The sequence below is a fragment of the Peromyscus californicus genome, unplaced genomic scaffold (genome assembly GCF_007827085.1).
Source record: "Peromyscus californicus insignis strain IS unplaced genomic scaffold, ASM782708v3 Scaffold_11__1_contigs__length_118956290, whole genome shotgun sequence".
Lineage (NCBI taxonomy): Eukaryota > Metazoa > Chordata > Mammalia > Rodentia > Cricetidae > Peromyscus > Peromyscus californicus.
The window spans coordinates 101,841,701-101,868,705 of NW_026294402.1; the positions used below are offsets into that span (position 1 = coordinate 101,841,701).

Consider the following 27,005-nt stretch of genomic DNA (forward strand, 5'->3'; position numbering starts at 1 on the left):
TCATTTTTTTGTTGTTGCTTTTTTTTTTTTTTTTTTTTGGTTTTTCGAGACAGGGTTTCTCTGTGTAGCTTTGCGCCTTTCCTGGAACTCACTTGGTAGCCCAGGCTGGCCTCGAACTCACAGAGATCCGCCTGGCTCTGCCTCCCGAGTGCTGGGATTAAAGGTGTGCGCCACCACCGCCCGGCTGTTGTTGCTTTTTAAAAATATTTTTTAATTCTTTAAGAATTTCATAAAATATATCTTGATCATATTCCTAGTGTTTTTTTTAATCAGGACTAGGATTTGCATTATGTCACAGCAGATATTAGCTTATAGCAATGGATTCCCAATTAAAGAGCATATAAAATATAATATATATATATATATTTTTCCCCCTTAACTCCCAGATTTACCCTTACCTCCCCTAACCCCTAATTTTGTGTATTCTTTTAAAAAATTCAATAGCTCATTGACTTCAATTGTATTGTTCATATTGTTCTGAGTGTGGGGCCATCCACTCAAGTGTGGTCAACCTACCATGAGCCACACCCTTAAAGAAAACTGATTCTCCCTCCTCAGAAGCCATCAATTTTTATATCTCTATCTCTTAACTATAGGTAGAAGATGTTAAAGGCAGATTTATAAAATATGGAAAGCAGGCAGATTCTATGGCAAGCATATGAACCAAATTTGAATTTGACTGCCCCAATTAATACATCTACAACTCAATTCCCATACCTAAGGCTCAGAGAACATCATAAATGAAGGGACAGAATAAGAACCAGATGAACAGGAAGTCTGATATGAGACTGTGTCTCCTGGAAATGACTGGGAAGCTATACTCATGATACCTCAACAATATGCCTACCTAAAAAGACCCAAACAATGACAACACTAATAGACATAACATGGAAGGGAAAAAAATATTAGAGGTACCACCCTTTGACAGAGAACTACAGGCAACTAACAACTGCTGGAAAAGGAAGAATTAAGTCTTCCCCAGGGACGGGCCTCCTAATTGGTTATTCAGAACCAAGTGGTCAGTCCTGAAATCATATGCATACAAGCAACACTAAATGGATTTATTTACCAAGTTATATTTATATATTTACGTGTTTGATATATGTATGTCTGAGAATGATAATCAAAGAAAAAGAGGCCACAAATTTGAGAGGGATTAAGGGGCTGGACATGGGAGTGGTTAGAGGGAGGAAAGGGAAGGGGAGAATTGCTGTAATTATCTTTTAATTAAAATTTTAAAAATTATTAAGAACTAAAAAAGGTATGGTCACTACATTCTACTCTACTTACTCTTTTCTTGTTCTCAGTCAAGCCTCCTTCACTCTTCTGTTTTGATCAAAATCACTCTCTTCAAAATCTGCAACAATTTCCTGTTGCCAAATATGCTAGTCATACTTCCAGGTTTCATTCTATTCAACATCAACATTAACACATATATTTAACTGGTTCTTCTCCGAAATGTTTTCTGTTCTTCACTTCTAAAAATGTTTCCTGTCTCCATATACCTCACTGGCTACAACTTTCCATATCTTATTAAAAATTCTCCTCTTCCACCTAAATTGAAATGCTACAGCAGTTCCCTAGAATCTGTCTTCACTTCAGTTCATCTCTAGCTACATTAACTCCTTGTTTTCAACCAGCCCCTTAGCTTTAAAATCAATAGAAAATTAATGACATTCAACACTTTACACAACTATACATTCAGACAGACAACTGCCTAATTTACAACTCCACTTAAATCTGTACCCTTCAAATACAATATAATCAAGATTGCAGTATTTTATGTCTTCTTGAAAACATATCCCTTCAAAACTACATATCTCCCTGAATGATGACTACATCCTTAGTTGAAAAAGTCACATCTTTTATCAAAAATATATATGTGCTATTGGAAAATTAGCCTGGAGTAGTGGAGGTACACACCTTTAATCCTAGCACTCTGGAAGCAGAGGCAGGTGTATCTCTATGAGTTCGAGGCCAGTCTAGTCTACAAAGTGAGTTCTAGGACAGCTAGGGCTGTTAGAGAGAGAGAGAGAGAAAATTCTATCAGTTCAAATGCCAAAATTGATACAGCACCTTACCACTTTCTACCACCCTAATGAACATCTGCATCTAAGCTAGCATAGTGTCCTACAAGAACTATTATTATAATCTTCCTTTATATTTTTCTCTGATATTTTCTAGTGGTGGGGACTGAATACAGGGCTTTTGCATGCCAGGTAACCACTTTACTACAAAGTTATATTTAGCCTAGACCACTTCTAAATTTCTGTACATATTTTCTTTGTGGTTTCCACGATGCTTATATAATGCATCTTATAATCATCAATTCTAAGCTAATATTGTGTGTGTGTGTGTGTGTGTGTGTGTGTGTGTGTGTGTGTGTGAAAGAGAAGGGGCATATACATGTAGGGGGGTATGTACCCATGTGAAGGACAGAGGAAGAGCTCATGTATCCTACTCTATCATGCTCTACCTTATTCTCTTGAGGCAGGGTTTCTATAAGCCAACATGCTCCAAAGATCCTCCTGTCTATCCCAGGCAACATAGGGGTTACAGGTACACATGACCATGCCTGGCTTTTTATATAGGTGCCAGGGATTTGAAATCAGATTCTCATGCTACCTGATGAGCCATTTCCTCAGCCTGTAAGTTTATAATTTTATTTGCATACAAAAATTCTACAATTCTTTCCCCAAATTTTTGTTACTGACATCACCACTAACATCACCATGTATTCACTGATAAATTTTGCAACTATAATTACTCTTAATAATTGTCTTTTAATTTTATATTAAAATTATGAGTGATTTATATACCTTAATAATATTCATGTCTTCATGTTTCTATCTTTGCCTTCACCCATAAATTCTATACTTTAATTTTCTTTTATGCCATATAGCAAGCACCCTTTTTGCTCCAACTTAAAGAACTCTTTCCTTGTATTTCTTGCTAGGCAAGTCTACTTGCAATAAATTACCTCTGCTACTATTTGTATAAGAAAATCTTTCTCTCTTATCTTTAAAGGATCATTTTACTAAGCACAATATTTTTGCTAAATGGTTTGTTCCGATGGTATGCGGAATTCATCATTCCATTCTCTTCTGTTCTGAAAAGCCTCTACTGAGAAATCTGTCATATCTTATAAAGCTTCCTTGTACACAAGTTTCTTTTTCTTTTGTTGCTTTCAAAATATCTGTCTTTGACTCATGACAGTCAGGTTATAACATGCATTGATCTAGATATTAATTTATCTAAATAGTGTGCTTTTGGCTTTAATAATTGATGTTCATTTTCCTCCTTAGATTTGAACAGTCTTCAGTCATTATTTCTTTCAAATTTTTGTCCATTTCTCTCTCATTTCTCCTTCTGGTAATTCCATATTGCATATAATGTTCCCATAAACTTCACAGGCTTTTTTCACTTATTCTCTTTGTCCCATGCACAGATCATTTTGGGCATCTACCAATTATTTCACCAAGTATTTCTCTTATTATATCAAGAATATTATTCTATTGAATATTTCAATTCAAGTGTGATATTCTTCAGCTCCAGAACTATGTTAGGTTCTTATTTACTTTTCCCTTGTGGTTTCTCTTTATTTGCTGATTATACTGTTCAGACACTATTTCTCTAATTACCTTATCTGTATCTATTTTCTTGTATTTCACTTTTTAAAAGATATTTTAAATTCTTTGTCAGGTAATTCATATAATTTCATTTTTTAGCATCAGTTACAAGACATCATATCACTTGACTCTTCATATTTCTTGTAAATTTGACTTTTTCTATCAGCAAAATGAAAAATAAAAACAGCTGTCTCCCTTGGTCCTCATGGACTGGCTTTAACAGGGAAAGGCTTTTACCAATCAATCCATCTGAGAATCTGGGAACTTCTCAAATCTTTTCTATGGATATATATTATTCCTCCTTTCTTCCTGAGAGTCTCAAGATTATGAGTCTCCTTGCAATTTGTTCATATTCATAAACAGCCACAGTAAATCACTCATCTCTTTTCCCCAGGGTAGTATATTGAAAAGACCAAGGCACTCTGCTCTTCTCTCTCCCTCTGAGGAAAAATTAAAAAAACCCTCTGGGCCGGGCGGTGGTGGCGCACGCCTTTAATCCCAGCACTTGGGAGGCAGAGCCAGGCGGATCTCTGTGAGTTCGAGGCCAGCCTGGTCTACAGCGCGAGATCCAGGACAGGCTCCAAAGCTACACAGAGAAACCCTGTCTCGAAAAACCAAAAATAAAAAAAACCCTCTGATTGTATGCCCTTTCTCAATCTTGCAGAACTATCTGTCCACAGGGAGCTAGCTGCACATCACTTTCTTCTAAAACAGTGTACTGAAGGGCTGGGACACGAAATGCCTGTTACACTCTTCTTTACCCAATCTGGGAAGAAGTCTTGATTTTGCACTATTCACAGTCTTACAGAGCTGTGCAAGCTTTGTGGCCACTCCTTTTTAGTTGCCTCTGAAAGTTTATGCAGGTAACTTCAGCAGTTGCAGTAAAGCGGGTTAAGCTATGTCACTTGGGCAGTGCCCAGAAATGCTAAAGATGTTAAGTATATTCTGCTCATTTTATATTGCTTTAGTGGTATAGATCAACTGATGTAAATTCTGTCTTAGCTATCATGAAGAAAGGGATGATTCGGGGAAATGACATTCTTCTTAAAGGTTTCAAAAGTGGCTGTTTCCTGTTTTGTACTCTGTGGAGTCCTGCATCATCTTTATTGGATTCTATACCACTCATAAAAATATATTGCTGTATATGTGACTGTTAATCAGTGTTTCTGCAAAGGATGAGGGATGGGGTTTCCTTTCTACCTTTTATCTCTTTTAAAATATGAACACTTCAAGAATTTGTGTGTCATCCTTGCACAGTGGCTATGCTAATCTTTGTATTGTTCCAATTTTACTGTATGTGCTGCCAAAGTAAGCACTTATTCCACCATCTTGCTAATGCCAAAAAAACTATCATTGTCTTCCTGGGCCCTGTTCCACCACAGATGACAAACTGAAACTTTCTGGAAAAAAAAAAAGCCAAAATAAACATGAATTCTTCCTGTGTACATCTGTTCCTTCATGGACCATCACCTTTAAAGATCCTTACCAAAAGAAAACAAAGCCAGCCAGGGCTAGAGAAATCCCCATCTCAAAAAACAAAATAAAAAAATTAAAAAGCAAAAGAATCTTTAAAGATCCTGTCTATGTGAGTTGTTCTCCAGTGCCTGCAGGCAGGGTTTTTTTTTTTTTTTCATACTTTATCTGGGTTTTATAACTTCCATTCTGTATAATAACCCTGCTAGACATCTAGATAAAACAGTTAATTCTAGGTAGCTTTCTATGATTTATACAAAGACCTTTGCATTATGCTCCCACAGAGAAAGAGTACATCCAACAAATATGACTGTTCTGAGTAATTCTCTGCAAGCTATAGCCCTTCTGCTTTCCCTAAGCAAACAGAATTCAAGTGTGTATCCTTCTGCCACCAAATTGTCTCCCAAGCCTTCACAGTTGTTAAAAATGAGACACATGGTTCCTGAACTCAAGATGAGTCACTTATCATGGAAAAGCATTGTCTTGCTAGTATTTTCTGAGACACTCTATTTCTGTATCACTACATATTCTCTGTAAGTCCTTCCTTACCTCACGTACATGGTGCTTCTGCACAGTTTCAGGTCTGTTATAGATCACAGTGCTATAGATCAAGAATATCACTTTTATGTTTTGCTACAGGCCATTTCAACTTGGAAATATATTTCTTATAACTTCTAAGATCTATACTTTCCCCATTGTGAGTCTAGATACACCCTTTTCCTCATACAACTTCTACATAGTGTTAATACTTTGACAGTCCTTACTTAAAAATTTGAAGTGGCAGGTTATGTCTTGCAAAGATTCTGTAATGTAGGATTTTCAAGTTTACACACATACATACTAGGGTATGTTCATTTCATAAAAAGGAAAGAGGGACAAATAAGAAATATGTCAGGGACTCTGGATGTGGCTCAATGGTAGAGTATTTATCACACACAGAGCTCTGAGTTTACTTCCCAACACACAAAGAAAAAGGGGGGATAAAGAATTATTTTAATAATATATTTATACCATAATATTGTAATTCTTATAATTTCCAAAAACAAATTTTACCTTGGAAGTCAGACTAGTGATTTACTAATAATTACCACTTCCAAACCTAACTTTCTGAGCATAATCTTAAGGCTGAGCACATGAACTTTGTTACACAACCCCCTTTGTCAAAGCTGATATCTTTTAGAAAGATATCAAGGAAAAAATGTGTTTCTTACTGTTCCTATAAACAATTCTCTACTGATGAAAATTGGCTTTAGCATCCAGTTGTCTTTGGCACTGATAGAGTACCCTTATTGCCACATTACTCATAAACACCACCAGCAGCCCTGTTATCTCCCATTCTCATTGAGCTCCAATGTCTCAAGACCCATTTCCTCCAATTCCTAGGATCTGGTATCCCATCTTATTGTACTTTGTATCCCAGCCACTTGAGTCGACTGGTATCTGTTGTTATTATTATTTGGTTGGTATCATTATTTCCTCTTTTGTTTTTCACCCTTTAAACATGAGCACAAATAATTTCCTACATTAAATTCCATGTCATACTTTTACTAATGTAGTTTGTATCTTCATGACTGAAATTTAAATGACTATGGACTCTGATGCTTACTCACTCTCCAGTCAAAAGCTTTCTTAGTTGAAAAGTAAACATTACTTAAATTTTACATTTTAAAATGAATTTTTAAAACTTATTTAACTTTATAAAATATGACATGACAATAACAATTACCTTAAAAAGAACTCTCAACATGTAAAACAATCAGTGTTAGCATTTGGTATATTTATTTCTCATTTCTTTTCTGTGAAAATTTTTTTTCTTTTGTTGTTGTATAAATGTCTTTTTAAAGATTTTATTTAAAATTTTTTTGTTTTATTGAAAATAGATTTTTTTCTCACATAATATATCCTGATTACAGTTTTCCCTCCCCGTACTCTTCCCAATTTCTCCCCACCTCCCTCCCATCCAGATTCATACCCTTTCATTAAAAAATGAACAGGCACAGGGATCGCCCAATGACAGAGAAATGAATGAGACCTACATGAGCAAACTAGACGTGAGGGGGGTTAATGAAGGGCAAGGGTGGAGGGAAAGAGAGCTTAGGGGAGCGGGAGAGACCAGCTGGATCAAGAACAGAGAGGGAGAACAAGGAAAAAGAGACCATGATAAATGAAGACCCCATGGGAATAGGAAGAAGTAAAGTGCTAGAGAGGTCCCCAGAAATCCACAAAGATACCTCCACAACAGACTACTGGCAAGGGTCGAGAGAAAGCCCGAACTGACCTACTCTGGTGATAGGATGGCCAAACACCCTAACTGTCGTGCTAGAAATCTCATCCAATGACTGATGGAAGAGGATGCAGAGATCCATGGCCAGGCCCCAGGTGGAGCTCCAGGAATCCAATCAGCGAGAAAGAGGAGGAATTGTATGAGCGAGAATTGTTGAGACCAAGATTGGAAAAAGCACCGGGACAAATAGCCAAACTAGTGAACCTATGAACCAATAGCTGAGGAGCCCCCAACTGGATCAGGCCCTCTGGATAAGTGACACAGTTGATTAGCCTGAACTGTTTGGCAGGCACCCAGGCAGTGGGACCAGGACCTGTCCTTAGTGCATGAGCTGGCTTTTTGGAACCTGGGGCCTATGCAGGGACACTTTGCTCAGCCTGGGAGGAGGGGACTGGACCTGCCTAGACTGAATCTACCAGGTTGAGCTGAATCCCCAGGGGAGTCCTTGCCCTGGAGGAGATGGGAATGGGGGATAGGCTGGGGGGAGAGGGGGTGGGAGGAGGGAGGACAGGGGAATCTGTGGCTGATATGTAAAATTAAATCAAATTATAAAATTAATTAATAAATAAATAAACAGGCTTTTAATGGATAATAATGAAATAAAATATAGTAAGATAAAACAAAACACATCGGAACTGAACAAAACAAACCGAAGAAAAAGAGTCCAAGAAACGGCACAACAATCAGAGACCCACTCATTCATACATTCAGGAATTCCATAAAAACACTAAACTGTGGTGGCACATGCCTTTAATTCCAGCACTGTGGAGGCAGAAACAGGCAGGTCTCTGTAAGTTGAGACCACCCTGGTTTACATAGCAAGTGCCAGGCCAGTGAAGGCTAATATGAGACCCTGTCTCAAAAACAAACAAAACAAAAACAAAAACTAATTTTTGTTTTTCAAATGTATGCATAATATATTCATTTTGAATAATAAGTTTTCTATCCATAAGGTACACCTTTAAATTTTTTGAATCTCTACTTAAAAAGATTTTAAAAGTTTCCTTCACTTTGACATGTAACAGTGAAATGACAAATTTATCTCTAATACCTAGTCTATAAATGATAATTCTCAAAGTCGTACCTAATATACTTATAAAAGACACTATATATGTTACTGCTTTGACAAAATTTACAGCTAAGGATATTTATCCAAAATACAATTTTAAAAATTAGAGCTTGGGATTCTATATAACAATAAATGCATATTTTTAAAAATCCTGTCAATATTTTATATAAACTATGAACCAAGTCAGACTTCCTCTGCAACCTCTAATAATTATAAATTAACTTAAGCTAATTACTTACCCTCTATTACTGACAATTGCCTTTTTCAAATGAATATAATTCGCAGGAAAGATTCCCTGTAAAACAAACAAAAAGTCCAGTTAACAAAATATAAATTGTGATTAATATCTCATATATATATATTCAAAGAGAATGGAAATGTAGTAAATATTCTATTAAAACAACCACTTTGCACATCAAGAATACAGAGTTGAAGGAAGAGCATTAGGTTGGGATTTTATGACCATGTATAACTAGACTGTATCCTCAGGAGAAAACTACAGCCTTAAATACTTTATAAATAAAATGTTAAATAACTACAAAGTAGAAATAATGCATGAAATGACTCACAAGCTATAGTACTGTATACAGGTCATTTGTGTTCAAAATCCACATCATCATCTTATCAATAACTTACAGTTATCCAGCTTTGAGTTACAGAAACAATTTTAAGACTCTCACTAATATTTAGATTCATTTAAGAATGTACCAGTTTGGCATGGTATGTACTCACTCATAAGTGAATATTAGACACAAAGCAAAAGGATAAACCAGGCTACAATCCACAACCCCAGAGAAGCTAGGTAAAGAGGAGGACACTAAAAGGGACACACATGGATCGCCCCAGGAAGAGGAAAGGGTTAAGATCTCCTGGGTAAACTGGGAGGAGGGAATAGAGGGGAGGGGATGGGAGGTGGGAACATGGGGGAGAGATGGGGAGTAAGAACAATAAAAGAGATATCTTGACAGAGTGTACCATTAAGGGGATGAGGAAAAATTTGCAGCTAGGGAAAACACCAGGAATTCACAAGATTGTCCCTAGCTAAGACTCATAGCAATGGTGGAGAGGGTGCTTGAACTAGCCTTCCCCTGCACTCAGATTGGTGTCCATCCTAATTGTCATCATAGAACCTACATCCAGTGACTGATGGAAGCAGATGCAGAGACCCACAGCCAAGCACTTGGCCAAGATACTGGAGTTCAGCTGAAGAAAAAGAGGAAAGATTGTAAGAGCAAAGGGGGTCAGAATCATGATGGGAAAAACCACAGAAATAGCTGACCCAAGCTAGTGGGAGCTCATGGACTCTGGACTGACAGCTGGGGAGCCTGCATGGGAACGCACTAGGCCCTCTGAATGTGGGTGAAAGTTCTCTGGCTTGATGTGTTTGTGGGTCCCCTAGCAATGGGACCAGGACTTATTATGGGTACACTAACTGACTTTTTAGAGCCCATTCCCTATAGTGCAAAGCCTTACTCAGCCTTGATGCAGTGGGGAGGGGCTAGATCCGGCCCCAACTTGGTATGACAGCCTGTGTTGACTATCCAAGGGAGGCCTTACCCTCTATGAGGAGTGGTTAGGGGTGGGGGGGGTAGGTGGGGGGGAGAGAAGAAGAAGGAGGGAGCACAGGGTTTGATATGTAAAAGAAAAGAAAATTCTTTATTAAACACTTTGCACAGCCTTGGTGCAGGGAGGAGGGGCTTAGACCTGCCTCAACTGAATGTACCAGGCTCTGCTGAGTCCCCATGGGAGACCTTGCCTTGGAGGAGGTGGGAATGGGGAGGTGGGTTGGGGGAGAAGGCTGGGGGGTGGGAGGAGGAAGGACAGGGGAATCTGTGGTTGATATGTAAAATGAACAGAAAATCTCTTAATAAAAAACAGGAGAAAAAATTTTGGGTGGGTAGGGAACTTAAGGGAGGGGAAGAATATAAACAAAATACATTTAAATTTAAAATTTGTTTTAAATAATAAAAATAAAAATAAAATTTTAAAAAGAAAAAAATTGTAAAAAAAGAATGCACAAGTTTGGAAGATTTTACAAATAGTTCTGCTTGTACTCTTTTGAAACTATTTTCATTGAGTAAAAAATTAAATTTTGTGTGTGTGTGTGTGTGTGTGTGTGTGTGTGTGCGCGCAGCATTTATGGAGGTCAGAGGACAATTTGTGGGAGTCCCTTGTCTCCTGCTATGTGGTTGCTGAAGCTTGAACTCAGGTGGTCAGGTTTGGTGACAGGTATCCTTACCAACACAGAAATACATTCTTATAAAAAAGCCATTTCAGTTTTCCAACCATTTCAATTTCTCCTAATAAAATTCCTTCAAATAAAACATGAATAACCTAGATACTATTATCCTTTAACCTAGAGAATAAAAAATTATAACACCAACCAATAATACATAAGGCTATCAGCAACTTAGCTATAGTAATTCATTTTACGTAATGGCTCGTAAAAAAAGATAACCTGTACATTGACAAGGAATATTAAATATAAAAAAAGACTTAGACTACACAACTGCATGCAGAAACAACTAAATGAAGCTCTCATATATGATAAAATACCCTCCAAGAAAATCTAGATAGAAGTAAAGAAGGCAACTACATATTAATAAAGGGAATAATTCATCAGAATGTTATAATGATTGTAAAAAAAATTTCCAATAAATGTAAGGGTTTCCCAGTAGCATAAAATGAACACTAAAGCACATTAAATGTCAGATAAATCTTGATATAATAATAATGGGAGGCTTCACTGTCTCACTAAGAGCCTTAGGTAGGTCCTTGCATCTCAAACCAGTAAAGAGACATCAGCTTTAAATAATCATACAACAGACTCATTGGATTCAGCACATCTAACATAAAAAATATACATTCCTCTAAGAGGCCTAGGGAACCTTCTCTGATATTTTTATCTAGATACCAAAACTAGATACTATAGCCCAGTTTCCCTAATGAACATAGATTTAAAATTTCTCAACAAAGTATTCAAACAGCAAATTTAAGATCATATTAATATCTTACATTATGGCTTCATCTCTGTGATGCAAGATTGGGTCAACATATGCAAAGTAATAAATGTAATACATTATACAAAAAGATGTAAGGACAGAAATAACACAATCACCTCAACAGATACAGAAAAGCCTTTTGACAAAAATCCAATATTATTTCATAATAAAATCCTCAAAACTTAGGATTAGAAGAAACATAACTCAAAATATTAATGGCTGCATGTTTCCCCTGAGGCACTTGCTCATAGAATCCCTCTTCTTTCTCTGACTGGACTCTTGGAGCTCTGTCTGGTGATTGGCTGTGGATCTATGCATCTGCTTCCATCACTCATCGGAGAAAAGCTCTGTGATGACAGGGTATTCAGCAGTCTCATCTCTGGGGCAATACATGGGACTGGACTAGGCTCTCTGCATGGCTAGACAGTTGTGTAGCTTGATCTACTTGGGGGACCCCTGGTGGTAGGATCAGAATTCATCTCTGGTGCATGAGCAGGCTTTTTGGAGCCCACTACCTATGATGGGACACCTTGTGCAGTCTTGAGGCAGGGGGAAGGGCTTGAACTTGCCTCTACTGGATGTGCCTCCCCACTGGAGGCCTTGCCTTCTTGTGGATGGGAGAGGAAGGTGAGTTGGGAGGGGGAGGGTGGGCGGCGGGAGGCAGGAAGAGGTAAGAGGGGGATCTTTGATTGGTATGTAAAATGAATGAAAAAATTTCTTAATAAAAAAGGGGGGAAACGTAGACTAATAGAAAAAATAATAATGGCTACATATGACAAGTCTATAAGCTAACATTTTATTAAATGGAGAAACTGAGAGCATTTTCTCCAAAATATGAAATGACAAAAAAGGGGCCCACTCTTAATATAGCGCTCAGAACTTTAGCTAGATCCATAAGAGAGAAAAAGGGATACAAATAGGACAGGAAGATGGTAAATCATTCTCTTTGCAGATGACATGATCTTATACTTAAAGGATGCTATGGATGTCACCAGAAAACTCTTAGGTCTGATACTTTCAGCACGCAGCAGAATACTAAAAGCAACATAAAAAATCAGTAGCTTTTCTATATATCAATAATAAAGTGGTGAAGAAAGAAATTAGGAAAAATAATTCATTTTCAATAGCTTTAAAAAAAATAGGGGGCTGGAGAAAAGACTCCGTAGTTAAGAGTGCTCGTGCAGAGGAATGGAGTCTGGTTCTCTTCATGTCGGGGGTTCATAACCTCCTATAACTCGAGCTCCAGGGAATCTAATGCCCTCTTCTAGGTTCTATGAGCACTAGCACCCATGTATGCATACACACATAGGCACACAAATAAACATAAATAACAAGATAAATCTTTTTTTAAAGCTAGGAATATAAACCTTATTGGGGAGATTTAAAAAAGAAAAACCTCTACAATGAAAACTCTAAAACATTTAATAGTGATACTAATACAGTCACTAGAAAATAAAAACATTTCATGCTTAGAGACTAACTCAACTTAATACTGTGAATAAAATTACTAGAAGAATTCTAAAGATTCAATGCAATCCCCATCAAAATATAAGTGAAATTCCTCATTGAACTGTAAAGAAGCCTCAACTCATAGAGAACTACAATGACCTCAGAAAGACACAACATTCCTAAAAAAAAAAAAATGGGATTACATGAAATCCAAAAGCTTCTTCACAGTAAGTAAAGCAATCCAGACTGAAGGGACTGGCTACAAAACAGGAGAAAATCGTTGCCTGCTATATCTCAGATAAGGAACTAATATAATACCTAGATATGTATTAAAAAAAACTACAAAAATCAATGCGTTCAAGACTACTTCCTACTTTCTCTTCTAGCAGGTTCACTTCCTAAATATAACACCAGTAGTACAGACACTTAGAGAAACAATCAATCAATGGGACCTCGTGAAACTGAGAAGCTTTTGTAGAGCAAAGGATACGGTCAACAAGGCAAAGCGACAGCCTACAGAATAGGAGAAGGTCTTCACCAACCCCACATCTGACAGAGGACTGATATCCAGAATATATAAAGAACTCAAAAAGTTAGACATCAAAATACTGAACAATACAATTAAGAAGTGGGCTATAGAACTGAACAGAGAATTCTCAACAGAGGAAACTCAAATGGCTGAAAGACATTTAAGGAATCGCTCAACATCCCTAATTATCAGGAAAAGGCAAATCAAAACAACTCTGAGATACCACCTTACGCCTGTCAGAATGGCTAAGATCAAAAACACTGAAGACACCTTACGCTGGAGAGGATGTGGAGCTAGGGGAACTCTCCTCCACTGCTGGTGGGAATGCAAGCTTGTACAACCACTTTGGAAATCAGTATGCCGCTTTCTTAGAAAATTGGGAATCCATCTCCCCCAAGATCCAGCTATACCACTCTTGGGCATATACCCAAGGAATGTTTAATCATACCACAAAAACTCTTGCTCAGTTATGTTCATATCAGCATTGTAATAGCCAGAACCTGGAAACAACCTAGATGCCCTTCAACTGAAAAATGGATAAATAAAATGTGGTACATATACACAATGGAATACTACTCAGCAAAGAAAAACAATGACATCATGAGGTTTGCAGGCAAATGGATGGATCTAGAAAAATCATCCTGAGTGAGGTAACCCAGACTCAGAAAGACAAACATGGTATGTACTCACTCATAGGAGGATACTAGATATAAAACAAAGATGACTAGACTGCTACAACTCCAGGGAGGCTACCTAGAAAACAGGACCCCAAGAAAGACACAGGGATCGCCCAATGACAGAGAAATGGAATGAGATCTGCATGAACAGCCTGGACATGAGTGGGGGTAATGAAGGGCAAGGGTCGAGAGAAAGAGAGCTTAAGGGAGCGGGAGATCCCAGCTGGATCAAGAACAGAGAGGGAGAACAAGGAATAAAAGACCATGATAAATGAAGACCACATGAGAATAGGAAGAAGCAAAGTGCTAGAGAGGCCCACAGGAATCCACAAAGATACCCCCACAATAGGCTACTGGCAATGGTTGAGAGAAAGCCTGAAATGACCTACTCTGGTGATAGGATGGCCAAACACCTTAACTGTCGTGCTAGAAATCTCATCCAATGACTGATGGAAGAGGATGCAGAGATCCATGGCCAGGCCCCAGGTGGAGCTCCAGGTCCAATTGGCGAGAAAGAGGAGGGTTTATATGAGTGAGAATTGTTGAGACCAAGATTGGAAAAAGCACAGGGACAAATAGCCAAACAAATGGAAACACATGAACTATGAACCAATAGCTGAGGAGCCCCCAACTGGATCAGGCCCTCTGGATAAGTGAGATAGTTGATTAGCTTGATCTGTTTGGGAGGCATCCAGGCAGTGGGACCGGGTCCTGTACTCAGTGCATGAGTTGGCTGTTTGAAACCTGGGGCTTATACAGGGACACTTGGCTCAGCCTGGGAGGAGGGGACTGGACCTGCCTGGACTGAATCTACCAAGTTGAACTCAATCCTCAGGGGAGTCTTTGCCCTCGAGGAGATGGGAATGGGGGTAGGCTGTGGGGAAGGCGGGGGTGGGGGGGTGGGGGGGGAGAACAAGGGAATCCGTGGCTGATATGTAAAATTAAATTAAATTATAAGATAAAATAAAAAATAAAAAATAAAAAAACTACAAAAATCAAACAGCAAAAACTAAGTCTTCTGACCAATAAATGGACTAATAAACCAAAAAGACAGTTACCAAAGAAGAAAAACATGTGGCCAATGAATATTTGAAAAGTGTTTAACAGCTTTATGCATTAAAGAAATACAAATTGTAACTCTTAAAGACTGCATTTTACCCTGCCCAAAATAACTATCATCAAGAAAACAAGAGTCAAAAAATGATGTTGAGGACAAAGGAAAATAGGAACCCATATTTACTGCTGTCAAGAATGTAAACTTGCCGGGCGGTGGTGGCGCACGCCTTTAATCCCAGCACTCGGGAGGCAGAGGCAGGCGGATCTCTGTGAGTTCGAGGCCAGCCTGGGCTACCAAGTGAGTTCCAGGAAAGGCACAAAGCTACACAGAGAAACCCTGTCTCAAAAAACCAAAAAAAAAAAAAAAAAAGAATGTAAACTTGTGCAAACACTATGAAAATCAGTATGTAAATCTCTCCAAAAACTAAAAATGGAACTAACATATGGTCAAACTATACTTCTCCTAGGAATATGCACAAAGGATTATTAAGTCCTACTACAGATATACTTACACACCTATGTTTACTGATGCACTACTCACATTAACAAGAGAACCAACCTACATGTCTCTTAGTTAGGGTTTCTATTGCTGTGAAAAGACACCATGACCACGGCAACTCTTAAAGAAAAACATTTAATTGGGTGTCTTACAGTTCAGAGGTTCAGTCCATTATCATCATGGTGGGATATGGTGGTATGCAGGCAGACAAGGTGCTGGAGACAGAGCTGTGAATTCTAAATCTTTGATTCACAGGCAACAGGAAGTAAACTGAGACATTGGGTGTGGCTTGAGCACATATGAGAATTCAAAGCCAATCCCCCACAGTGACACACTTCCTCCAACAAGGACACACCTACTCAAACAAAGCCACACCTCCCAATAATGCCACTCTCTATGAGCATATGGTGGCCAATTACATTCAAACTACCACAATCTACTCCCTGGCCCCCATAAGGCTGTTGGAATAACACAATGCAATATTCATTTAGCCCAACTTCAAAAGTCCCCACAGGCTATCACAGTCTCAAAAATGTTTTAAAGTCCAAAGTTCAGTCTCTTCTGAGATTCATGCAATTTCTTAAATGTCATCTTCAATAAAGTCATACTAAAAAAAAAAAAAAAACAGATCACATACTTCCAACATATAATGGCACAAGATATTCATTAACATCCCAAAATGTAGGGAATGGAGCATGGTGAGGAAATACTGGACCAAAGTAAGACCAAAAACCATCTGAGCAAACTCCAAACTCTGCATCTCCATGTCTGATGTCAAGATGCTCTTCAGATCTCCAACTCCATTTACCTTTGTTGACTGCAACACACTTCTTTCTCTTGAGCTGGTCTCACTCCCTGTTAGCAGTTTTCCTCAGCAGGGATCCCACAGCACTAGCATCTCCAACATCTTAGGATCTCCAAGACAATCCAGGCTTCAACTTCACAGCTTCACAAAATAACCTGTCTAGGCCTTCAGGGATACCCATGACACATGCCTGGTCTCAGTGGCTTTCCTTAGTCACAGAGGCAAATTCCATAACCCTTTTCTTCTCTCCTTAACTCTAAAGCCAGAACCATGTGATTGAAGCTACGAAGGTTTGTTGCTTGCTGGGGTTGAAACAAGCTCCACTCGTTCAATTACATCTTCACCAACTTTGTTTTTGATTGTTACCTCCACTGCCTAAGCTCGGCTGTCCTTGAACTTGCTCTGTAGACCAGGATGACCTCAAACTGAGAGATCTGCCAGCCTTTGCCTTCCAAGCGCTAGGATTAAAGGTGTGTGCCACCACATCTGCCTCTAGGTTTTTCTTTAATTCCTTTTCACAAGTTAGAAATTTAGTTGGGTGGGATCTTGCCCTGAGGTCATCACTCCCTTTAGTCCATTTCTTAATCTGTTTATCTCTCTGAACACAGGATTTAGCTCCATTCCCCTTCCATTCCCTAGCTCCTTTTCTCCTCAGCTTGTTCCTTTTTATTACATATCTTCATTAGAGTTAACACTAATAATCACATGACAGAGTCTCTACTAGCTGTGTTGAGATTTCCTCTGTCAGCAGAATTAATCCAAAACTTCACTTTGGCCTCAGTCAACTCTTCAGACAAGGGCAAAAAGCAGCCACTTTCTTCGCCAGATTATCACAAGAATGATCTCTAGGCAACATACTAAAATTCTTCTCCTCTGAAACCTCTTGAGCCAGCCCCCCACAGTTCAAATCATTCTCAGTACCACTGTCTTCCATACATTAGTATGGCCGATTAAACAGTGCTTAAAACATTCCACTACTTTCCCAACCCAAAGTACCAAAGTCCAAATTACTCCAAACAAAAACATGGTCAGGCCCATCACAGCAACACCTCAGTCCCTGCTACCAACTTCTGTCTCAGTTAGGGTTTCTATTGCTGTGAAGAGACATCGTGACCACGGCAACTCTTTTAAAGGAAAACATTTAATTGGGTGTCTTATAGTTCAGAGGTTCAGTCCATTATCATCATGGCGGGATATGGTGGTGTGCAGGCAGACGTGCTGGAGATGGAGCTGAGAATTCTACATTTGTGATCCGAAGGCAACCAGAAGTGAACTGAGGCTCTGGGCATGGCTTGAGCCTATATGAGACCTCAAAGCCCACCCTCACAGTGACATACTTCCTCTAACAAGGCCATACCTACTCCAACAAAGCCATATCTCCTAATAGTGGCACTTCCTATGAGCTTATGGAAGCCAATTACATTCAAACTACCACAATGTCCATAAAAGATGACTGAATAATGAAAATGTGATATATATATATATATAGATATATATATATATATATACATATATATAAATTTTATTGTGCCATAAAGGAAAATGAAATCATGACATGCACAGAAAATGGATAGACCTGGAAATTATATCTTAGTGAAGTATCCTAGAAAAATAAATATCTTGGTTTTTTTTCTCTCATATGCACAAGACCTGTACAAGATCAAGCCAATCAACATTCAAGCATGAGTGGGGGAAGAACTCATGAGGCCCCACTGTTAGCCAAAGAGCTATTGGCCATGGCTACTGGGAGGGAGGGTCATATTTCTTTGGGGGTGTGGCTCTGGTAGGTTGCCCATATTCTGGTGAGTGGTTTCACATCTATTCGAATGCAAGCAGCAATAACTGGCTCAACAGGTTATTGAACAAAAGAAGGAGAGGAGGAGGAAGAGGAGATGAAGAAGATGGGAAGGTCCAAGAGAGGGGGAAGGGCCACTTAAGTTGATCCTATCAAGATACATAATATACAGGTAAGAAATTGTCAAAGGATAGATAAAATATTTTTTTAAGAAGTATGTATGAGGATCCTATGGTGAAGTATCATTACTTTGTATATTAATCTTTAAAAACTAATAAAAATAGCCAGGTGTTGTGGTACACACCCTTAATTCCAGCACTTGGGAGGCAGAGGCAGGTGGATATCTGAGTTTGAGGCCAGTCTGATCTATGTAGTGAGTTCCAAAACAGCCAGGACAAGATCCTGTCTTAAAGAAAAAGAAAGTAAGAAAAACCTAATAAATAAATAAAGTTAAAAGCCTCTATTCAGCAAAGGAAACAGTTACCAGTGAAGAAAGAGCCTACATAATAGAGAAAATCTTTGCCAGATATTCATCTCATATGAGATTAATAACAAGAATATATTAAGGTATATATAGATATATAACCCCAAAAATGAAATACACACAGAAAAATCACCCCAATCAATTTTATCAATAAACAGGTAAGTGAATTGAGTTAACAGCTCTCAAAAGAAGAAAAAAAAAATGCCGGGTGGTGGTGGCACACACCTTTAATCCAAGTACTCTGGAGGCAGAGGCAACTCTGTGAGTTCAAAGCCAATCTGGTCTACAGAGCAAGTTCCATGACAGCCAAGGCTGTTACACAGAGAAATCCTGTCTCAAAAAACCAAAAGAGCCGGGCGGTGGTGGCGCACGCCTTTAATCCCAGCACTCGGGAGGCAGAGGCAGGCGGATCTCTGTGAGTTCGAGGCCAGCCTGGTCTACAGCGCGAGATCCAGGAAAGGCGCAAAGCTACACAGAGAAACCCTGTCTCGAAAAACCAAAAAAAAAAAAAAAAAAACCAAAAGAGCCTTCTCTCGCCAGGTGTCCTCATTGGAATGACATCATCTTTAAACCCTGCGTGGCAATCCCTGACACACCGACGTGATGCCCAGGGAAGAGAGGGCGACCTGGAAGTCCAACTACTTCCTTAAGATCATCCAACTTTTGGATGATTACCCAAAATGCTTCATTGTGGGAGCAGACAATGTGGGCTCCAAGCAGATGCAGCAAATCCGCATGTCCCTGCGAGGGAAGGCTGTGGTGCTGATGGGCAAGCACACCATGATGCACAAGGCCATCGGGGGCACCGGGAGAACAACCCAGCTATGGAGAAACTGTTGCCTCATATCCGGGGTAATGTGGGCTTTGTGTTCACCAAGGAGGACCTCACTGAGATTAGGGACATGGTGCTGCCCGTGCTGGTGCCGGCTGCTGCCCATGCTGGTACCATTGCCCTGTGTGAGGTCACTGTGCCAGCCCAGAACATTGGACCTCCTTCTTCCAGGCTTTAGGCATCACCACTAAAATCTCCAGGGGCACCACTGAAATTCTGAGTGATGTGCAGCTGATAAAAACTGGAAACAAAGTAGGTGCCAGTGAAGTCACACTGCTGAACATCTTCCCCTTCTCCTTCGGGCTGATCATCCAGCAGGTGTTCGACAATGGGAGCATTTACAACCCAGAAGTGCTCGACATCACAGAGCAGACTCTGCACTCCCGCTTCCTGGAGGGCGTCCGAAATGTTGCCAGTGTTTGTCTGCAGATTGGTTACCCGACTGTTGCCTCAGTGCCACATTCTATCATCAATGGGAACAAGCGGGTTCTGGCTTTGTCTGTGGAGACTGAGTACACCTTCCCACTTGCGGAAAAAGGTCAAGGCCTTCTTGGCTGATCCATCTGCATTCACGGCTGCTGCCCCTGTGGCCGCCGCCACCACTGCTGCTCCTGTTGCTGCTGCAGCTCCAGCCAAGGCTGAAGCCAAGGAAGAGTCGGAGGAATCAGATGGGGATATGGGATTTGGTCTCTCTGACTAATCCCCTCAAAACAACCAACTCAGCCAGCTTAATTTGAGAAACATGGAAATAAATAAAAGCTACTTCTGTTAAAAAAAAAAGAAAGAAAAAGAAAAAACAGGAGCAAGAGCAGGAGAAGAACATGGGCCTGGAGAGACAAGTCAACAATCAAGAGCACTTGCTGCTCTTCTAGAGAACCTGGATTCAGCTCCTAACATCCACATGGCAGCTCAAAACCATCTGTAACTCCAGTTCAAGGAGCTCTGATACTCTCTTCTGGCCTCCACAGACACCAATCATGCACATGGTACACATAAATACATGCAAGCACTCATATATACACATGAAATAAAAATAAATAAATCTTTTTGTAAAAAAGAAAAACCGATGGCCAATAAAAATGTGGAAAAAAGTTTAATATCCTTAGTTATTATTGTAGCTGGTTTTAATGTCAATTTGCCACAAATTAGAATCACTTGAGTAGGGAGTCTCACCTGAAGAACTGTCCTGATTACTGTGGGAAGACTCAGCACTTTCTGGTAGGAGCCCACATGGAAAAGGGTACTTTAGAGGAAGTTCATTCTCACTCTTGCCACTGGGTTGATCTGCCCTGTTGTTGTTGTTGCTGCTGCTTCCTTTGCTGACAGCAGAACCAGCAGCATTTCCAAGCTTTCAATGTAATAGAGATCAGCAGCTTTCTAGGAACTTAACAGAGTCCCAGCACTAGATTGGCACTAGTAAGGCACCACCCCACCTTGTGGACTAAATGACTACTAGTTGTCACCCCCACACACACTGAAAGAGTTATTCTGGAATTACTCCAACTACTGTGGCACACAGTCTCAAGGACCCAATTCCAGGGTCTCAGCATCTCAGGTGTGATTTGGCTGCTGTTACTATTTTAAAGCTTGTTTAATAGATTCCCCATGGGGAAATGCAAATCAAACTTTGGAGCCTCCCTGACTAATAACCTGTGAGGCGGTATCACACACCTGGCACAGAAATTTTCATTTAATAACCCATGTCTTCTGAGGGAAGGGGGATGGCACATACACAGCATTCGGTATCAAGAGCTTTTCTTGCCTCATTTTAATAGAGAAAGCTGAGATGAATCACAAAGGAAGCAACATCAGCAGAGATGGTGGAAAAGCAGCAGTGGAGCTGCTAGCTGCCTTAATAGCCACATAAGAGGTTGAACCACGAGAGATGAAGGCAACAAAAGCTGAATCTCAATATCTAGGTTTATTAAATAACTATATTAGCAAGGGCTAAGGAATTCCAACTTCCCAGACCTCTGTAAGAGATGTGACCTTTGTAAGCTATGCCTGAACAAGAGCTGTAATACTGATTGCCATATAGTTAAGGGTCCTAGTACCTTTACCTTAAACAAGAGCTATAAAATTAAAGGGAACACCTTCTTGTCTGCTGCTACTACTCACCACTGTCAAATGCCAAGGGATATAAAAGCTGCCAGAGGCCAGCAAAAGAACTCTCCACCTACACAAAATTTCTACTCAGAGAAAAAGGACCCCATCAAAATGATACACAGAAAGCACAAAAAAGGTGCTTACAATAAAGACTTAAGGAAATCTCAACAATAAACTACCAATTCCAATAATGTTTAACTGTATTTGTGCGGGGATTCTAAATTTTGAGTTCAGCCTGGGTTACATACTGAATTTGAGGCTAGCTTGAGCTAAAGAGAACAACCCTGTCTCAGAAAATGAAATAATGCACTTGGCATCCAGTACTTTACACTAGTTAACAATGCTAAACTGTGCCACACAACTTTGAGTCATCATTCCCCAGTTATACTCACTACAGTACTGTAGAGTACACTTCAGAAAGCATCTATAAAGTCATCATTATGTATCTTTAATAACAGTTTCTCTTGTAAGTCTTATACTGTGTACTATGGCTTTTGTCCCCTAAGGTTCTTGTGTTGAAGGTCCTCAGGGTGGCACTACTGGGGGCAACCAGTTCTTCAGAAAGTAAAGCCCCTGGGAGGTCATTGAGGGCAAGAACCCATGGGAGACTCTGGTGTTCTGACTCCCCTGCTTTGCTTTCTGGCTCATATTATGTATAAAGTGATTAGCCATATGCTCCCTGGCCATTGCCATTTGGCACAACCATCTGAACGGCTCAATGGAACAGGCTGCCTGATCATGGACTTGAAGATCTAAAACTATGTGCCAAAACAAACCTCTTTATTAAGCTAATTATCTTGTGTACTTCATTGTAGTGACAGAAAGTTAAACTACTGTGTGACAATAGCACACATGCAGCTCTGCTGAATCATGGAGTCCCTGTTAGCAGTGAAAAGACTAAAGATCTTACCATTCTCTGTACTCGCTGGCATATAATACACTAAATACCAATGTGACTTACTTTTCCTGTCATACTAACCATCATTCTCTTAACACTGTACTCTAGTTGGCTTGCATTATTTGTTGTTTCTTGAATATGCCTTGTAAATTTTTCTACCATACAAAATATTCTATAAGGCCCCTTTCGTAACTCATGTAATTCTAGGCATCTGTTGATAATTAGTGTATGAAGGATGCTTGTTAAAATCACAAAATGGCCGGGCGGTGGTGGCGCACGCCTTTAATCCCAGCACTCGGGAGGCAGAGCCAGGAGGATCTCTATGAGTTCGAGGCCAGCCTGGACTACCAAGTGAGTTCCAGGAAAGGCGCAAAGCTACACAGAGAAACCCTGTCTCGAAAAATCCAAAAAAAAAAAAAAAAAAAAAAAAAAAAATCACAAAATGGAAGTCAATATCAACTCTTGGAACTGTTAGCTTTTCCCTCTTAAGTATATGCTTTGACATGCTGGAGCTCATGAAGGGACTGGTCCTGCAGAACCATAGCTACAGGATCGCTATGACTCGGGACCACTGCAGGATATCTGAGAGGAGTTTCGGTGAGGGTAGAGTATTGATGGTGTACCAGAAGCCAGAGGCCTTGAACCTAACCAACAACTCATTACACAACAAACATTTGCAAGTAAAGCTTTTTGGACAAAAGGGTCTACTGTGTGACATACCACAGTTCCCAATGTCACTAAGACAAATGAAGAGGTGACAGAGAGGCAGGAAAAATGGAAGAGCAAAGTGTTTTTGGTTTGTTTGTTGTTTTCTTTTTTGTTTAATATTTTACTTGTATTTTTTATTTTTTTTTTATTTTTATTGCCTTTTAAATTTTCCTTTTCGGGGGAACGCTACAAGGATGAAGGGTGGATACAGAGGGACTGCGAAGTAGGTGGGACCGGAGTGCATGGTGTGAAATTTCCAAAGAATCAACAAAAAATTATGTTATAAATAAATGAGATCAACTGTCAGCCAAGAAATCCTTACTGTCAACTTGCCAAACTGTCCTCTTAGTGGCTGTTTTAGACACAATCACTGTTGGCTATTCATACCGACTTGGGTGGCAGAAGTAAGTGGCTTTCCCTCCCCTGAGGAGCTCCAATAACCAGGTCCCACCCCTGAGTTGGTCCAAGGGCCAGGCCCTGTCCCCAGACTTCTCTAATGGCTGTAACAGCCATTCTCAACCCCCCAGAGGCGAGACAGTGGTCACACCACGCCCTATAGAAAAAAAAATCCCAACAATCTCTGAGCTTGCCCCAAGATCAGGCCACATAATCCTCCATTCTCAAGCCATTCTGGAAGGCTCCACCCACAAGAAATGCCATATAACACTGTCTTCTGTTCAGTTCTCTGCTGCCTCTCACCTGGGCAGAGGCAACCAACCTCCTGGGTTTTTCCCTCCCAACAAATTTCTTGTGTGAGTGTGAGATTTGTTGTATGGTATGACTTTGTAGTATTCCTTGGCTCCCAACTGCCAGGATACCTTTCTCATCTGAGCAGTAATACAATCACTCTGAGGACACTCCAACAGATGTAGAGAGCCATTACAACCATAACATGGCTGAAGAATAACCACTCCAGATACCTTGCTTAGAAAGCAGCACTCCAGAAGACTACAGTCATTTTCATCATACTATACCAGAGGGAGCACTTCCCTCAGTGGTCCAGCTAAAGGATTCTGATTAGCGTAACAATAATCCTTCATTTGCATGAATGGTTACCCTCTCCTGACTATATAAACACACTATCTGAAAGACACCCGTATTGGCCCTGATGTTGCAAAATTAGGCATAATAAAAGACTTCTTCCTGATGGGATCTGGATTTTTATCATAAAATAAAGGCTGAGCTGGTAAAAAAAAAAAAAAAAAAAAAGAAAAAGAAAAAAAAATGGGTGGTAGTAATGGCAAGTGGCAATAACAGCAACAGCCATAGTAGTAGTAACAGAAATAGAATACTGGCAAGAAAGTAGCTAAAAAGTTCCAGAGAAAGGTCAGTGGCAGAAATGGTGAGAAAGAGATATCCAAAAGGACAAAAATGGTACAACTACAGAAATGGCTATGCAGAGCCAAAGGCAAGATATCTGGGGTAATGATTACTGAAAGAGTTCCAAGGAATTGCCAAACTCTAGGATCTTGACACCCAAAGCCCAAGAAATACATACTAACTGCTGTTAAAAGCCAGGGGTCTATCCCCCAAGGCTTTGGAAACTATGACAGTAGCTGATAATGAGTGCTGCTACTACTACCTACTGCTAAAAGCTGAAGACAGGACAGATGACTCAGTAGGTAAAGGTACTTGACACCAAGTCTTACAGATAATCTGAGTTCTCTCTAGGACCCACATGGTGGAAGGAGAGAACTGACTCTCGTAAGTTGTCTTCTGAAAACACACAGAAATACTTTTTTAAGATGAGGATTATACTAGCTACCAATTAAAGGTCTCTTGCAATCAAAGCCTAGAAAAATACATTTGCAACCTGAGCAAAAGACACTGGCCTATAATCTAGCACCACAAGCTACTAGTCCTCATAACATGGAGCTATAAGCATGTCAACTAAATCCATAAGCCTTTGGCACCCAAAGATTCAGTTCTGTTACACTAGAAAAGCCTCACCTATTAGTGATTGTGATCTCTCTCTCTCTCTCTCTCTCTCTCTCTCTCTCTCTCTCTCTCTCTCTCTCTCTCTCTGTGTGTGTGTGTGTGTGTGTGTATGTGTGTGTGTGTGTGTGTGTGTGTGTAGATTTGTGTGTGCCACAGAGCACATGTAGATATCAGATGACACATCAGGTGTCACGGGCTTGGCCTTTCACTGTTTCTCTTATTCACTGTTGTGTGCCGATCTTCCAGAAACACTCTTTCGTGCCCCCATCTCCCAGTAGGAGTACACTGGGTTTACAGGCATGTGCACTACTGCCTCTGGCTTTTTATGTGGGTTTATGGCTCTAAATTCAGGTCATCAGAGTGCACAATAAGCACTGACCAATGAGCCATCTCCCCAGGCTCTATTTAAAATTTCTGTGTGACTAGGGAAACAGCCAGCTGACAGGCACCACTATCAATCTTTTACTCTATCTAAGAGAATGCATGCTTGAAGAAAAGCCTGTTAAAATGCCCAAAGCCTTTATTTTTCATTCAAACTTTATTCAACAATAGAATGCAAATGTATAAATATTAAAAGCTCTTTGACAAAAATATATAACTTGGAAAACATCAGAGAATGCAAAGTGAAAAAAATACTGATAGAATGAATATGGAAAAATAATCACAATAAAACAAGTCTATAAACATATATATGGATATATTTCTGTATAACAATAATAATTAAAGAAAAAAGGCCATGAATTTGAGAGGAGGCAGGAAGGACATGGGAGGGGCTGGAGGAAAGGAGGAAATGATATAATTATGTTTTAATTGAAAATAACTTAATTTTTTATCAAGGTGTGGTAGTGTAGTGGCACATGCCTTTTAATCTTAGCACTCAGGAGGCAGAGGCAAGAATATCTCTATGAATTCGAGGCCAGTCTGGTCTACAGAGTAAGTTCCAGGACAGCCAGGGCTATACAGAGAGACCCCATCTCAAATAATAATAATAATAATTAATTTTTAAAAGTCTAAATAAAAATAAGACTCACACTAGAAACTACTAAGATATTTACTCTTTAGATATTGCTGACACAGAATAATCAAAATAAGTAATTTATTTACGTACACATTTAAGCTGGAAAAAGATTAATTTTGGAGAGCTATAATTATATTCAATCAATGTACACCTCTGCATTCAAAATTTTGATATTTATCTATTTATTATTTATTTGTAAAAAGTATTTATTAGGAACTAGAGAGATAACTCAGTGGTTAAGAGTACTGGTTAATCTTCTAGAGGATCTGGGTTCAATTCCAAGAACCCACATGGCAGCTTATAACCATCTGTAACTCCAGTTCCAGGGGATTTAATGCCCTCTTCTCACCTCCACAGGTAACAGGTATGCAAAAACATAGACAAACATGCAAAAAAAAGACATACATACAAAATATTTTTTTAAATTTTAAAGTAATTACTGATGCAATTCAACTCTAAAATCACCCATTCTTAGTATTTACATGACAGCACATGGTCAAGAGTGGCTGATTCAGGTGTATGTATACATGATCTTTCTATATTAAGTAGGTAGGTACCATTCATATCAACTTTCAGTAACAGACTAAAGATAATGAAATGAAAGATGCATAAACAATGTCTAAATGGAGAGGATTTTGTGGCTGACACAATAATGCTGTAAGTCATATATAAAATAGGTACTTCAAAACAAAAAACCTAGAATAGCTAAAAGAATCCTGAATAATAAAGCAACCTCTGGAGGCATCATGATCCC

General features: G+C 39.5%; 1 protein-coding gene, 1 non-coding gene and 1 pseudogene across 14 annotated transcripts in view; 1 reads left to right on the top strand and 2 right to left on the bottom strand.

The window, feature by feature from the left end:
- The window catches only part of Dock3 (dedicator of cytokinesis 3), a 377,571-nt gene that overhangs the window by 270,241 nt on the left and 80,325 nt on the right, over window positions 1-27,005 (bottom strand). For all 13 annotated transcript variants that reach the window (XM_052719644.1, XM_052719626.1, XM_052719604.1 and 10 more), the window contains exon 4: window positions 8,695-8,750. In XM_052719644.1, coding sequence (XP_052575604.1) covers window positions 8,695-8,750 — 56 coding nt within the window. The remainder of the gene's footprint in view (window positions 1-8,694; window positions 8,751-27,005) is intronic.
- Window positions 4,842-4,945, bottom strand: LOC128105595 (U6 spliceosomal RNA). Its single transcript, XR_008216390.1, has one exon. It is a non-coding gene; the product is annotated as a U6 spliceosomal RNA (small nuclear RNA).
- LOC128098481 (60S acidic ribosomal protein P0-like) lies at window positions 19,340-20,449 on the top strand (annotated as a pseudogene).